Raw genomic sequence first — 13,297 nt, 5'->3', positions numbered from 1 at the left:
TGTAGCGCCAAGAAAAAAAAATTATATGAATGGAAATCCTGTACCACTCAATCCATTAATTTCAGACGCAATTCTCTAAAGAAACAGAAGTTTTTAAAGCGTTGAAATTTTCTTTTATAAAAGACGCTTAATTTGAAATTATGGCAAACCTTGATTAGATGGGTCGAATTTTATACCAATATATTCGATGTTTTTGTTGTTGTGAGGTTACCGGAACCTTACATGATTGTATTCGAGCGTGAAAACTTAACTCTGGTATAAATCATTTGCATACCTGAGCAGTTCCTTCATCCACAGAACAAAGGAATTAAAAACAAGTAAAATTAAAAGTGATGGTCACGGTAGCCGAGCGGTCTAATGCATGTACTGTCTTCGCTCGCTCGGAAGCCGGGATCGTGGGTTCGAATCCCACACAAGGCGTGGATGATTGGTATGTGTATGTATTCTTTCTGTGTTTGTGTTGTTCTGTGTTCAGGTAGAGGCCTTGCGACGAGCTGATCACTCGCCCAAGGAGTCCTACCGAATGTGTAAGATCTAGAAAAACCGAAGTGAACGGAGTTCATGGAGGTAGGCCTAGGCCCACTGGGGCTGTAGTGCCAAGGAAAAAAGATATTCGTACTTTATTTTTCTGGGGGATGAGTGAAATTTAATGCGAATTTTGGTGCTCTAGCTCTATGAACCACCACTTACTGATCTTACCCTACAAATCAACCATTATTGACTATGCAGAAGTCTTCTTCAGCTACCAAAGATGGCTCCCAGGCCTGTTCGAATCCAGAGTCTGTTGTCAAACAATTCGTAGGACTTCTTGAATTTGAGGTCGGCTCTTCGAGCGGAATTCGAACCTGCAACCCCGGTAGTGGGATAGTTCAAGGCCAGGAGTGTCTAGAGAATCTTTTGTACTATTAATTTAACGACCAGTAGTTAAGACCCCTCTTTACTTCGACATGGAATACATGTTTACATGACATTAGTATTGTACTGATATTAATGCATGTAAGTGGATTGATTGAACGACTAACGGTGACAGTGCCAGGTGCTGCGTATCTCAGTGTCCGTCACTAAACGTAATTGATGAGAATTTCAAATTGATTAATTAGCGAGATATCATTTATCATCGTTGATAAAGTTGCTCAGCATCAACGATGTGGTAAAAAAATGAGTAAAAATTATTATGCATAACTGACTGTATATGTGAATGCTGCGAGTCTTGCAAAGATTTTTTAAAACATGAACTGAAGGTACGGTGTCTGTGAAACACGAGACAGATGTGAGGGTCCACAACGAGCAGCTTATACCAGCACCGCTTAAACAATGTGCGAAATTAATTCTTAATCATTTCCGTGTCCTAGGTATATTTCCAGTTTACACGCTTTGCATAAAGAAGACACGGTGGGGGATGTTAGGAGGGATATCTGGAAAGTAAAGATACAAATCCAGTAAAAATGCAAGGGATTTTTTCTTCTTCAGAAATGGCAGTGCTGCCGTATGAGCTAGGAACAGTATGACAGGTCTGAGTTCACCGACCAGAGTCACGGCAACGGTGTGCTCGCAGCGTGTGTTTAAAGTGGTCGTGTCGATTCAAAATCCAGGCAAATGTGAGGTTCGTCAAGTAATTCGATTTATTCATGCGAAAGGAGAAACTGCTGCTGAAATTCATCGCCAACTTGTTTCTGTTTACCGTGAAGATGTTATGAACAGGTAAAACGTGGTAAAATGGTGTCGTGAATTTGAAGAGGGAAGAAATGATGTTCATGATGAAATTAGGATTGGAAGGCCATCCGTTGTCACTGATGAAATCATTCAAAAAATTGATGAAAACACTTGTGCTGACAGACGTCTAACCATCGATGAACTACATCAGCAATGTCCAGAAGTGTCAAGAAATGTTCTCCATGTCTAAGAGAGCAGGCGGGAGATTTCTACAACGCTGGAATAAAGAATCTCGTTCTCAGGATCATTAAGTGCATTGCGAACCGTGATGACTGTTGAGAAGTAAATGAAGGTGTGTTGTAAAAGTGCTACAAGTGAATCTGTACAAAAAAAATGCTTTACAATATTTTTCTGGACTTTGTATCCTTACTTTCCGGATATCATATATACACGTGTGTATATATATATATATATTAGCAAAGGTAGCGCTGTAGAACTAGAAGTGCGTAAAGCGGCGCAAACTTGTTAGTGCACTTGACGTTTCAAGAAATTAGTGGATAATATATAAAAATTTTACTCGCATCGCACCAGCATATTTCGAATCCCAAATTAATTTAATCGGTTCGAAAATTGCGAAAGATACCATATACAGCGCAGCTGTTCCAACTGAAGAGACATATTGGCAGCTATAATGCGGTTTTTGGCCATGGGCGGTTCGTACACCTGTCTGAAATCATTTTTCAAAGTTTCGATATAAGCATTCGGATAGATTATTCCAGAAAACGACAACCTTCGTTAATTCTTCCCAAGCGTCGTATTTGGTTTGTTTATTGTAACATATGAGATGTGTTGTATGCAAGAGCACATGCTTAGCTTTGCACAGTCCTATGTATGTTAGTTGATGTGCTATAGTTTTTTAATTCCACTGAAAATTACAATATGCCAGAAAAATAGAGTGGGAAAATAATCTGGACACGGTGGAAAACAGTTTTCAACTGGCGAACGGGTTCAGAAACACGTACACACCTGTTCTAGCGGTATAATGTAACATACTTTGATGCTCGCTGAAAAACTGACAGTAGCGTAGAAGGACCACGTACGATATATTACGCTATTACGTTAAGGCAGAATGAGCAAGTGTGTATCAGGATTTATAAAAAATGATAAAAGAGCAAGACGAGACAATGAATCGTAATACGAAACATGTTGACAACATTTACAAACGATTTAGACAAAATCGGATACCATGAAATGTAGATCCTCACAATAGATCGCGTGTGATAGAAGGAAGAACTCTATGGAAAAGCAAGTTGGAAAGTAAAACGTGGAGACATTCGTAAAACGAAAAAGTAGCGTGTACTTGAATACTCACTGCCAAGTGAAACTCCCCGTTATGCCTTCTCTGAGCCGATCCTTGAGAGAGCGCTGCCTGGAAGGTCCAGCACCCGTGAACGTAGCCATGGTAAAGATCACTCAGCTTCTTTCTCGGATACGGATATCATACATCAAAATGAAGAAAGAGGATCGGCGCCTGAAGTAACGGCGGCGTCTTTTTCACTCTAGGACATCTCTCATCCTCCACTAGTCACCATTTTATTCCCTCGTTCCTCCCTTCTCACCGAAAGCTTATATACTTTTCACTTCACACACGAACACAAACCCGAGTATATCACAGGAAGTTCAGCAATTCTCGAAGAAAACTTGATATTTTCACAACTTTCACAGCGCTCGCTTTGTAATTTATTCTCTGTTCCTTTTTGTATTTTACCGGTAGATATAAAATCCGCAGGTTCTTACTCTTGCAAGATTTGACACAAAATAGATATATCTAATAGTTTAGAAGCGATTGTTCACAGATATCCAAGCGCTTCACACATTCCCACATAATCTCAGATATCTGTAGGTCTTGTAGCATGTAGATAATGCAACCATTTTCACACAGCCTTTAAATGTATCGCTAATAAGAAACTGACGTATGTGTTTGTTTCTTTCAATCAGTCATATAATGGTCAATAACACATTCTCGATCTGAAGCGGAACTACTAAAACGGAAACAGGTGAGCTTTCTTAACCGTTTCTCGGTCGTTACAGAATAAGATATCATAACTTTCAGAAATGTGTACACCAATGAGTGACACAATGGGCAATTCGAAATATAATAATTAAGTTTCCAGAATACTGTGGCCTCAGAAATCACAAGAACATAACTTTCCTTTCCAAGAAACGTAATACACTCATCTGAGTCCCAGAATACAGGCTCGTTAGAACTCCCTGTAACATAGGATTTCTTCTTCCCTCAACAGATGTGTATTTCTTCCTACGCGTAGATGTCTGGTCATTTCCTCTTCCGCTGACCTGTATGCAGTAATTGACTTGAAGGAACTGTGTCCAAACATGTATCAGAACTGGTCATCCAGGATGCATAGATTGTAAGGAAGGTCTTACAAAATAAAACAAAAATATATTTTTCTTTTATGCACCAGTTACATATGCTTCCTTGCTATTAAATGTCAATAAGCTCCACATTTGCTACATTGCGTCCAGGATCAGTCAGAGCAGACCCGGGCAAAGAGGAAGACAACAAAAATTACTAAGACTCAGCTGCAGTAACTCTTGTTCCACCCGGGCCAAATTCGAAATACAGTCGAAGTGGTTTCTGTGACATTCTTCCGTGTCAAACCTGCGTGTAAGTCATCTGTGCTATCTGAAAAACACAAAAAGAAAATTATTTTACTGATTGCCATATTGGGTAGTATTTATTGTTCATCTACATAATCCGGGAAAACAGCCCAACACTCCAGCTACAAGAGACACTGAAATAAATACTAAAGAAATAAGATAAGCTAAGGGATGGATATAGGGCGTTGGGGTCTAAATCTGTTTATCATAAGAATGTGGGCTTCTGGACTGTAACACCATGTAATTCGGAGAGAGCCCAACGTTTCGGAGTTACTCCGAAACATACGCCTCCACATTTTCTACTGGTTTCTTCCTTGGCTTATTCTTCGACCCTGAATTTGTTACTCCGAAACGTTGGGTTCTCTCCGAATTACATGGCGTTACAGTCCAGAAGCCCACATTCTTATAATAAATTGATTTAGAACCCAACGCCTCCTATTCAACCCACACAGATACCGCCCACATAGACAATCCCCCAGACACACACTCAACGTTTCACATCGTCAACATGTTCGTAATTGTTAACCTAAAACAAATGATTCATATAGGAGAGCAATGCATAGGTAAGCGTGTCATACACACATATAGTACAATGCTCCAATGATTCACGTATCATAAATACATACACACATACATACATACATACTACACATAAATACAAATTTCGCACTGCAAGCGCATTGCTGATTTCTATTAAAGAAAAGTGCTGTCTGGCCGAATAAGGCCCACAGGCAGTCTTTGTCATATCTTTGTATTTCGGGGCGGGCTCCACACAAGGATATGACAATGACAACATAGCCGGAATATCTTAGTCATTATAAAGTCTGGGCTACGGTCTGGATGGTCGAAAAAACGGACATCGACTCCCAGCAGGATCAAAGATTTTTCTCTTCTCTACAACACCCAGACCGGCTCTGAAACCCACCCAACCTCCTATTCGAAGAGCATCGGAGGCTCTTTCTCTGAAGGTAAAGCAGCCGAGACGTGATGCTAACTACGAGTATTCACCTCCACCTAATGCCGAAGTTAAGAATGCGTGGAGATACACCTCCACGTATTCATTCCTCTTCATACTGTGGAACACGGGAACTACTTTACATTTACTTCACCTTACAACAGCCTGTCTTTCGTCATAAAATGGGAAGCTAGTTCAAAGTGATTTTCGATACGTCAAAGACGGGGAGAGGTCCACTTTTTATTTGCTCCCGACTAAGTAAATTTGTTTCTTAGATGTACATTAGTTTCTCTTGACCGTGATACTGAAGTAACTTCTCCGCCTTATGGAAGTCGTTACGACTGTCAGATTTCAGAACACGGTTCACTCACCTACACGAACCTGCCGTTCAGGTTTACAGACTTCAATATACCGTAAATAAATTAAATAAACTGCTGTAAACACAAAAGACTATCGACTATGTCTCGTGTACTTGACATCTCTGTGCAAGAAATTAATTTTCCAAACCATGAGGCCTGACATCGTTTGATATTTCTGTGTACGACATGATACTGTTAAAACTTGCTTTTCTCCTTCGCTTAGTTGAAGTGATTGATAATATGGTCAGGGACAGATAGGTAAAAAGAATTAGATAAAAAGGACTAGTACCATTAAAGTTCTTGCCCTTCAAAGTTACACGACCAGTCTAATTTTTATTGCACTTTTTTGGTAGCTGGATTCATTTGCCAAGGCCTTAGCTATTAAAAGGTTACACGCGCTGAGGTTACGACAAAAAGAATTGGTGGCCTCTCACAGCGCACCTCCAGGATGCAGCCACGGTGTATCTTTGCTCTCACAGTTCTGCCTCTTTCTTTAATTTGGACCTACAAATGTTAAAGAAAGAAAACAGTGCAGGCATATTTCAATTTATACAAATTAAATATGTATATATTCGTATGCTTTAACAGTTAATTTTAATTCTTCTGAATTATTTGGATTTATATCTAACTCAAAAACTACTGTATTATGATAAGTTTCATATTGTGTGCTGAGCGAGCGTCCGTCTGCAGCGGTCCTCACCGTATGCTTTAATCTTAATTCTAGCGAAATTTATGCCAACAGTGACCCACTATTTAGGCTCTATCTTACGGGCAATTGGAAGCTAAGGGGCCAGTCTATCTTCGAGTTGAGGTTTTTTACGTAAACGACTCCCGCTCGTGGATCTATACTTTCGCTATATGAGGACGCGTTCGGTGACCAAGCAATCGAGAAGTCACTAGCCCAGTACCGAATGATGGAAGAGCTACGAACCGCATCGCTAGCCTTGCTCAATGACAATAAAAAACTCCGCAGAAATATCCAGTAAGCGTAACGGTAATTATTCACCAGCAGACATCCGCTTGGGACACATGAAGTCCCTAAGTCATGGGTGCAAGTCATAACGTAACTCTGTTGGTAGCGGCGTAATTGGGACTTTCGGGGTTTAGCTGCGTCGTGTGTTGGGTTGTGCCAAAGTTTCGGTGTACAATGCAGTCCCCACCTTCAGGGTGAATGAGGCAGTAGGAGGACGCGGTCCGATATATACTGTATATGAGAAATAAAAAAACCGGGAAAGCTATCCCTGTAACAGGCCGTGAAGACCCATAAGGTTGTGAGACGTTGAGGGTCCCACATTTTCCTTAGACAATCGGTTCCCAGACGGCGGTAAGGATTTCAGCCTTACGCGCCGGCCGCCCTTTACCCCCCAAGAAGATTCCTGGTACTCATTTCTGTTAGAGGTTGAGTCGACCCCAGGGGCATCGTGCCGCTGGAAGGATTAGGTATATTGAAAAAGTCCACCTCATCGGGATTTGAACCTGCGACCTTCCGGCTTGTAACATAGTGCCCCCATATATATATATATATATGTGTGTGTGTGTGTGTGTGTGTGTGTGTGTGTGTGCGCGCGCGCGCGCGTATATATGAGTTCCAACATAATTACGAACGACGTGTGGGGCACTGTGCCATCAAATGGAAAGGGGCACTGTGGTCAAAGAGAAATTTTAGAGGAAAGAAGTTAAGACGAGGCTTTACTCAGTTCGCACCCGTTCTTACGGTTGAAGTGTGGGGTTGTTCGTTACTTCAATTTCCTCTCTGATTATAAGTGACGATATTTTCTTTGGCTTACATTTTGATAGATTCGATGCCATGATTGTCTGATCGTACATGTTCGGTGGTTTGTTACGTCTAACTTACAGCTGATGTTATAAAATGAAGCTCCCTGAGGTTGAAAAATCTTACTAAGCAAGACGGACACACACAACAGAAGTAGGGCTACACGCAGAAACACAGTATCGCATCTATAGTCTATCTTCAAAGATTGTCAGAACATCCAAATATATTACTATTAATCGACAAGATGCAAAATTTTTATAACGTTTCTGGTAAACCAATAAAATTAATCAGAAGGGAAGTTGCAGCTACTCCTGGAATTTTCGAATAGTTTACCAGCGATATCGTGACATTTATCGTCGTTTTACTTAAGTTTCTCCAGACAAATGCCAGGACAGTACCTCGATCAATCAGCGACCGCTTCCTTCAAAATCGTTTCTAATTCGTCAGTCAACGCATCATTCAATGCTATACAGTTTCGAAACGACAAAAGTCTTTAAATGCCCTGCTCTAAAAGGAAATTCAGATGGTCACAGTTCCCGCACTTTACGGAAATCGAAGGTTAACTACAGTGTTTACAAGAATCATCAATATTACTCTATCCTAAGCCAGTTGAATCTACTCTCCTCCTTTACATCTTATTTATTTAGTCTCATTCTAATATGAGCATTATCTTCCTCCAAAAGTACAGTCTCCAAAGTGATACTTTCCTTTCAACTTGTTCAAATAATACTTGGCAAACATTTCTAATCCCCCTATGCACCCTAGTGGGGTATGTCACACCCGTCCCATTTTCCATGATGCAGTCACCCGAACTGTGCAACGGCGAAGAGCGCACTGTGATGCTCATTATATGATGTTTTCCAGCCAACCCTCCCCACCTCTTTCTTAGGTCAAAGTATGGGGTGTCCGGATGAAAGGTATCAAAAAAAAAATATATATATATCTCGGAAAGTAACTGTGTCATACACAAGGTACGCGGGTTCAAACCCGGCGGAGGTCGTGGAATTTTTAAGGGCGGAAAAATTCAGGGAACAAATCCTCCGGAAGGGATTTTAAGCCGTGTGTCCCGTGTCGTAGATTTACGGCATGTAAAAGAACCTCATGTCTATAGGGAGCCACGACACATCAAAATTCCATAGAAAACCACCCCAGTCAGCTCATGGAACAACTCCTGGAACCAGTAAGCAACAAAAGACTAAAAAAAACTGTGGCCAAGTGAACTACTCTTAAGTTAATGTATAGATACTAATTATAGATTATACAGGTGATTTCGCTGGATATCAACCTGTTCATGCCACTAGTCATTAGTATATCTAATGAGTAATCAGCACTTTAGCTTATAGAATTAAGTAATATTCTGATTGCTAAAATTTAAAATAATAAAAAAAAAATGTCTCTAGGAGACCTCTGAGCTAAATTAGGCAACAATTTCCCGCCAAAGTAGTTTCCAATGCCTCTGGTAGATGGGGGAATTATCAAGGTACCGAGGGCCGACCTCGCTGGCTCAACGGGGCTGATAGCACGCACCAGTACCGGTAAGGTATGGAAACTGGTAGAATATCAAAGGGGGACGTACAATAGATCAACAAATGGTCGCGGTGCATGGGGAAACCCGCCCCTTCCAATAATAATAATAATAATAATAATAATAACTGTCATACACGTGTACGGTTTATGTCAATGGAAAGGCAAATCCTGTAAGTTTTTTTTCATGCCCGGCTTACGCGCATGCGCCGCCACATTTCTGCCACCATGTTAGGAATCACTTGGACAGACTGATGGCTGGGAGATCGGCACGAGTGAATCAATCGCTTGGCTTCCTAGGTCGCCAGATTTAATCCCACTGTTTTTTTCTTCCGGGGTTATGTGAAGAACGTTGTCTACCAGGTTAAGCTCAACGACCTGCAACACCTGAAAGCCCTCATAAGGGACGATGTGGCTATGGTAACACCAAACATGCTGGATCGTCTGGATATTTGCTATGCCACCAAGGGAGCCCACGCTTAAATTTATCGAGAAAGTTATATACTCAGAAAAACTTTGATAGTATTCCTTTGTAGTGGTGTAACCCATAAATGTGTATAATAAAAGCTTTCTGAGATATAATTATTTTATTTTGGATACCTTTCATTTGGACACTCTGTATTCGTAACAGAATTTTCTTCTCACATACCCTTCATTTAGACCTACGTCCTTCTTTAAGATACCAAATTGCACAGACATACATAACAAGAGGCAATTTTTTTTTCTTTTTACATTGACTCGTGGCTATTTGATAACAGACGTGGCGAGAAAATATTCTGAACTGAAAGGGAACACGAATGCCTCGGATTTCACGCGCCCTTACTTTCTTTACGAACGTAATTCCGGTTTGCTACAGTCCTCAGTATTTGAACGTCGTTACAGTTTCGAACTATTTGTCATTTACATTATTATTCTGTTCCACACTGAAAACAAAACATCACCGATGTTCCATCTGTAGCATGTTCAGAAAAGCCACAAACAGCCGAACACTATGGTCAACAATTCCTGCTGTTCCTATATGTCCTGAAATTCAGGATACGATCCATAATGTCTGTAACCTGTTGATAAGAACGAATTCACGATTCATTATCAATATAATGCACCGGTGAGTTCGATAAGATGAATTATTACGTCATTCAGCGATACAATATTTTCTACTGTTATTATTTTCGGTTGATTATGTTGGTAGATGATAGAGAATGGAAAAATGAATATCAGGAAACATTTGTCTAATACTTGTAGCTTGGCCCACAATATATTTTACATGATATGAAGAGGTAGCCTGATTTGGTTCCATGGTCATTCCTCGTCACAGGGCATCATAACGGGACAGAAATATACTCGACTGTCGCTGATGTTTAAGACAAAGGGAAGACATTTAAGAGATTCCAGGAAAACTGCCTCGAAACACTGTCATCAATGTGCTGTATACTCGGACAGCCACAATGCGCGAAAACATATAGTTCTCGAAACTTTCACTGCTTCTGCAAGTACACGTAGGTAGGCGTGAATGTCCTGACAGCTAGGGCTACTGGTTCTAATAGAGCTCGCGGCATGTTATGCATGACGTCTTATCGTCATGTTTCTCCGACACTAGCCTTGACGCAAAAGAGTGGGTCATCTAACACGTGTAATTAGTTTCATAAGCATCCTCTTTGCACACGCACAAGGAGGAGTATTTGTCGACTTTCGTCTTTCATTTCTTTGACATGGAAATTAAGATAAAGTTGGCCCTGTGCCTAATTAATTAAACACAACGCCATGAGGACATATGGAGTGGAGGTATAGCACCACCATTCTTCATATTGGCACTATATGGAGCTAAGTGGTCAGTTACACACCCAGCCCGCTTTACACCCAGAGAGAGAGAGAGAGCTCCGGTACGTATTGGATAGGAGGCTGGGTGGGTCCCAGAGTCCATCTGGGCTCGATCTGTCTCGATCAATTTTCATGAATTACAATTTCTTTATTAAAACCGTCACAACACAACTATACCAAGGTCAGTGCCTAGTTTGGCTCTCATACATGTTTCGGCTATTAAAAGCCATCATCAGGCAAATACATGGCTAAACATATATACACCACTGACCTGCAGTACTTATAAAATTGGATACAATAATATTAATTATATTAAAATAATTGACGTAAAAATATAATAAATTATATTATATAAAGCAAGAATAAAATTCTTCGATTGATGATTTACATCATCGAGTCAGTCGATTTTTGTGACTTTTGTTGCGTTCCCACGGACAAATTGGAGTATTCTATATTTTGTATATATATAATAAACTGTTATTGGAGGCTCGTGATGTACATGTAGTAATATTAATGTTAATCTGAAAATTCATAAACATTTTTTGTTTCCTCCAGCCTAATCAAGAAATATGCTCAACATTGAAGACAGAGTAACAATTGTTTCCGCGGGATTGCGTGGATTAAGGTAGCAACAGGTACAACAAGGTTTTGAACGAAAATTCAGAAAACCAGCTCCTAATAGAGCCAATAACCGAGTTCTAGTTAACAAGTTCAAGAGAACAGGAAGTGAGCTCGATGCGAAACGTTCAGGCAAACACAGACGTCTGAGGACGACGTAAGACGTATTCACCAAGCAATTGAACAAAGCCCACGTGCACCAATTCGTCGCTTAAGTAACCAACTTGATATACCAAAGATAACTGTCTGGAGGTTTTGCAATTTAAACGTAAGATATGAGCTTATCATCTTCAAGTACATGACTACCTCAATAACACTTTTGGGAACACGTGGATAGGCAGAACTGCACCGCAACATTGGGTGTCACGCTCCCCCGACCTGACACCATTAGATTCCTTTGCCTGCGGCTGTATTAAGTCGAATGTGTCCAAAGCAAACGTTCCTGATCTTCATGACCTGCGGCAATGCATTTACGAAGCAGCACAAGCACTGACACCCAAGGTGAGCTGTACTGAATACGTTATACAGAAGTGACACCCATAACGTATCTAACATCCATTAGCTGTGGCGAAGCCGTTCTGTAAAATCGAGATAACCCTGTGTATAATTCAGCAATGGAATTCAATATGTCTCGCGTGCTACTGTGCTTGACTCCTGCGTAGATAGAATTACGGTAGAGAAAGATTTATATTGCTTCAAATAATAAATAGTGAACCGGGATAGCGCAGTCGGTATAGCAATTAGCTACGGGCTGGGCGACCAAGATGTCGGAGTTCGAGTCCCAGTAGTGTCAAGAATTTCCTCTTCTCCACGTCGTCCAGACCGTCTCTGGGGTCCACCCAACCACTATCCAATGCGTACCTGGGGCTTTATCCCCGGGAGTTAAGGGTCCGGGGTGTGAAGCTGACCACTAACCTCCAACTAGTGCCGAGGTCAAGAAAATGTGGACCTATACACCCACTTCCCCATACGCCTTCATGGTGTAGTGCTTAATTAGTTAAGCGCAGGGACAACTTTACCTTTCTCTTTACTTTAACAAATCATAAATATGTTACAGATTATTATATTGTCACAGAAAGGTTTTAGTGCTTGAAATTGTAAATATAGTTCACATTATTATTATTATTATTGCTGCTAAAGCGCCTCTAAACCCATTATTACTATTCGAAGTAGCCTTCAGATTGTTAAATCGGCACACATAAAAATGCATTATTTATTATTATTATTATCTTTGCTTTAGTCAGGTCCAAGTTGGAACATGCCTCAGTAGTTTGGAACTCCATCATTTCGACTGATGCCAATAAGCTTGAGCGCATCCAGCAGAAGTTTGCGTCCGTCTGTTTTTACCGTTTTTTCCCTCATATTTCATATAATTATACTGATGCTTTAGAGAAATTAAGTCTACAATCTCTACATAAACGGAGACATCACCTTGATGCACTTTTTCTTGTTCAGGTCTTTCGTGGTCTCAAATCCTGCGCTTCTCTTTGGAAAATATTAGCCTTCGTGTTCCTCCTAGCAATCTTAGGGGCTTCTCATTGTTTGGTGTTTGTCACTCTAATAAACACTGTCCTTCTGCTCGGTGCGCCTGTGCTGCCAACGCGGTGGGTAAAGATCTCGACATATTTGCAAGCGGAACAGTTTCTGTCAATCACATTGAACCTAAAATTGTTAATAATATTCGTTAATGATACTCTTAATATTATGTGTGTGTATGCACGTATATCGGTCTTGCTTTATTTTCTCTCCTGTTAACGTTAACTTTAATTTTTCTTGGAAATTTTATCAAATTTATTACCATTATATAGACTCTCAAATTTGTATTTTGTTTTTTAATTAGTTTTGTGTATTTCTATGTACTCGTCCTAACCTTTTAATTGGCCTCTGTGGTGTTAACTTTGCACGTAAATAAACATT

General features: G+C 40.4%; 1 protein-coding gene across 3 annotated transcripts in view; it reads right to left on the bottom strand.

The window, feature by feature from the left end:
• The window catches only part of LOC111875648 (oxidation resistance protein 1), a 394,105-nt gene that overhangs the window by 324,576 nt on the left and 56,232 nt on the right, over nucleotides 1-13,297 (bottom strand). For all 3 annotated transcript variants that reach the window (XM_023872059.2, XM_023872061.2, XM_033750161.1), the window contains exon 2: nucleotides 3,026-4,357. In XM_023872059.2, coding sequence (XP_023727827.1) covers nucleotides 3,026-3,114 — 89 coding nt within the window. In that variant the 5' untranslated portion in view covers nucleotides 3,115-4,357. The remainder of the gene's footprint in view (nucleotides 1-3,025; nucleotides 4,358-13,297) is intronic.

The sequence above is a fragment of the Cryptotermes secundus genome, unplaced genomic scaffold (assembly GCF_002891405.2).
Source record: "Cryptotermes secundus unplaced genomic scaffold, Csec_1.0 scaffold297, whole genome shotgun sequence".
Classification (NCBI taxonomy): domain Eukaryota; kingdom Metazoa; phylum Arthropoda; class Insecta; order Blattodea; family Kalotermitidae; genus Cryptotermes; species Cryptotermes secundus.
This window is presented reverse-complemented; position numbering and strand designations above follow the sequence as displayed.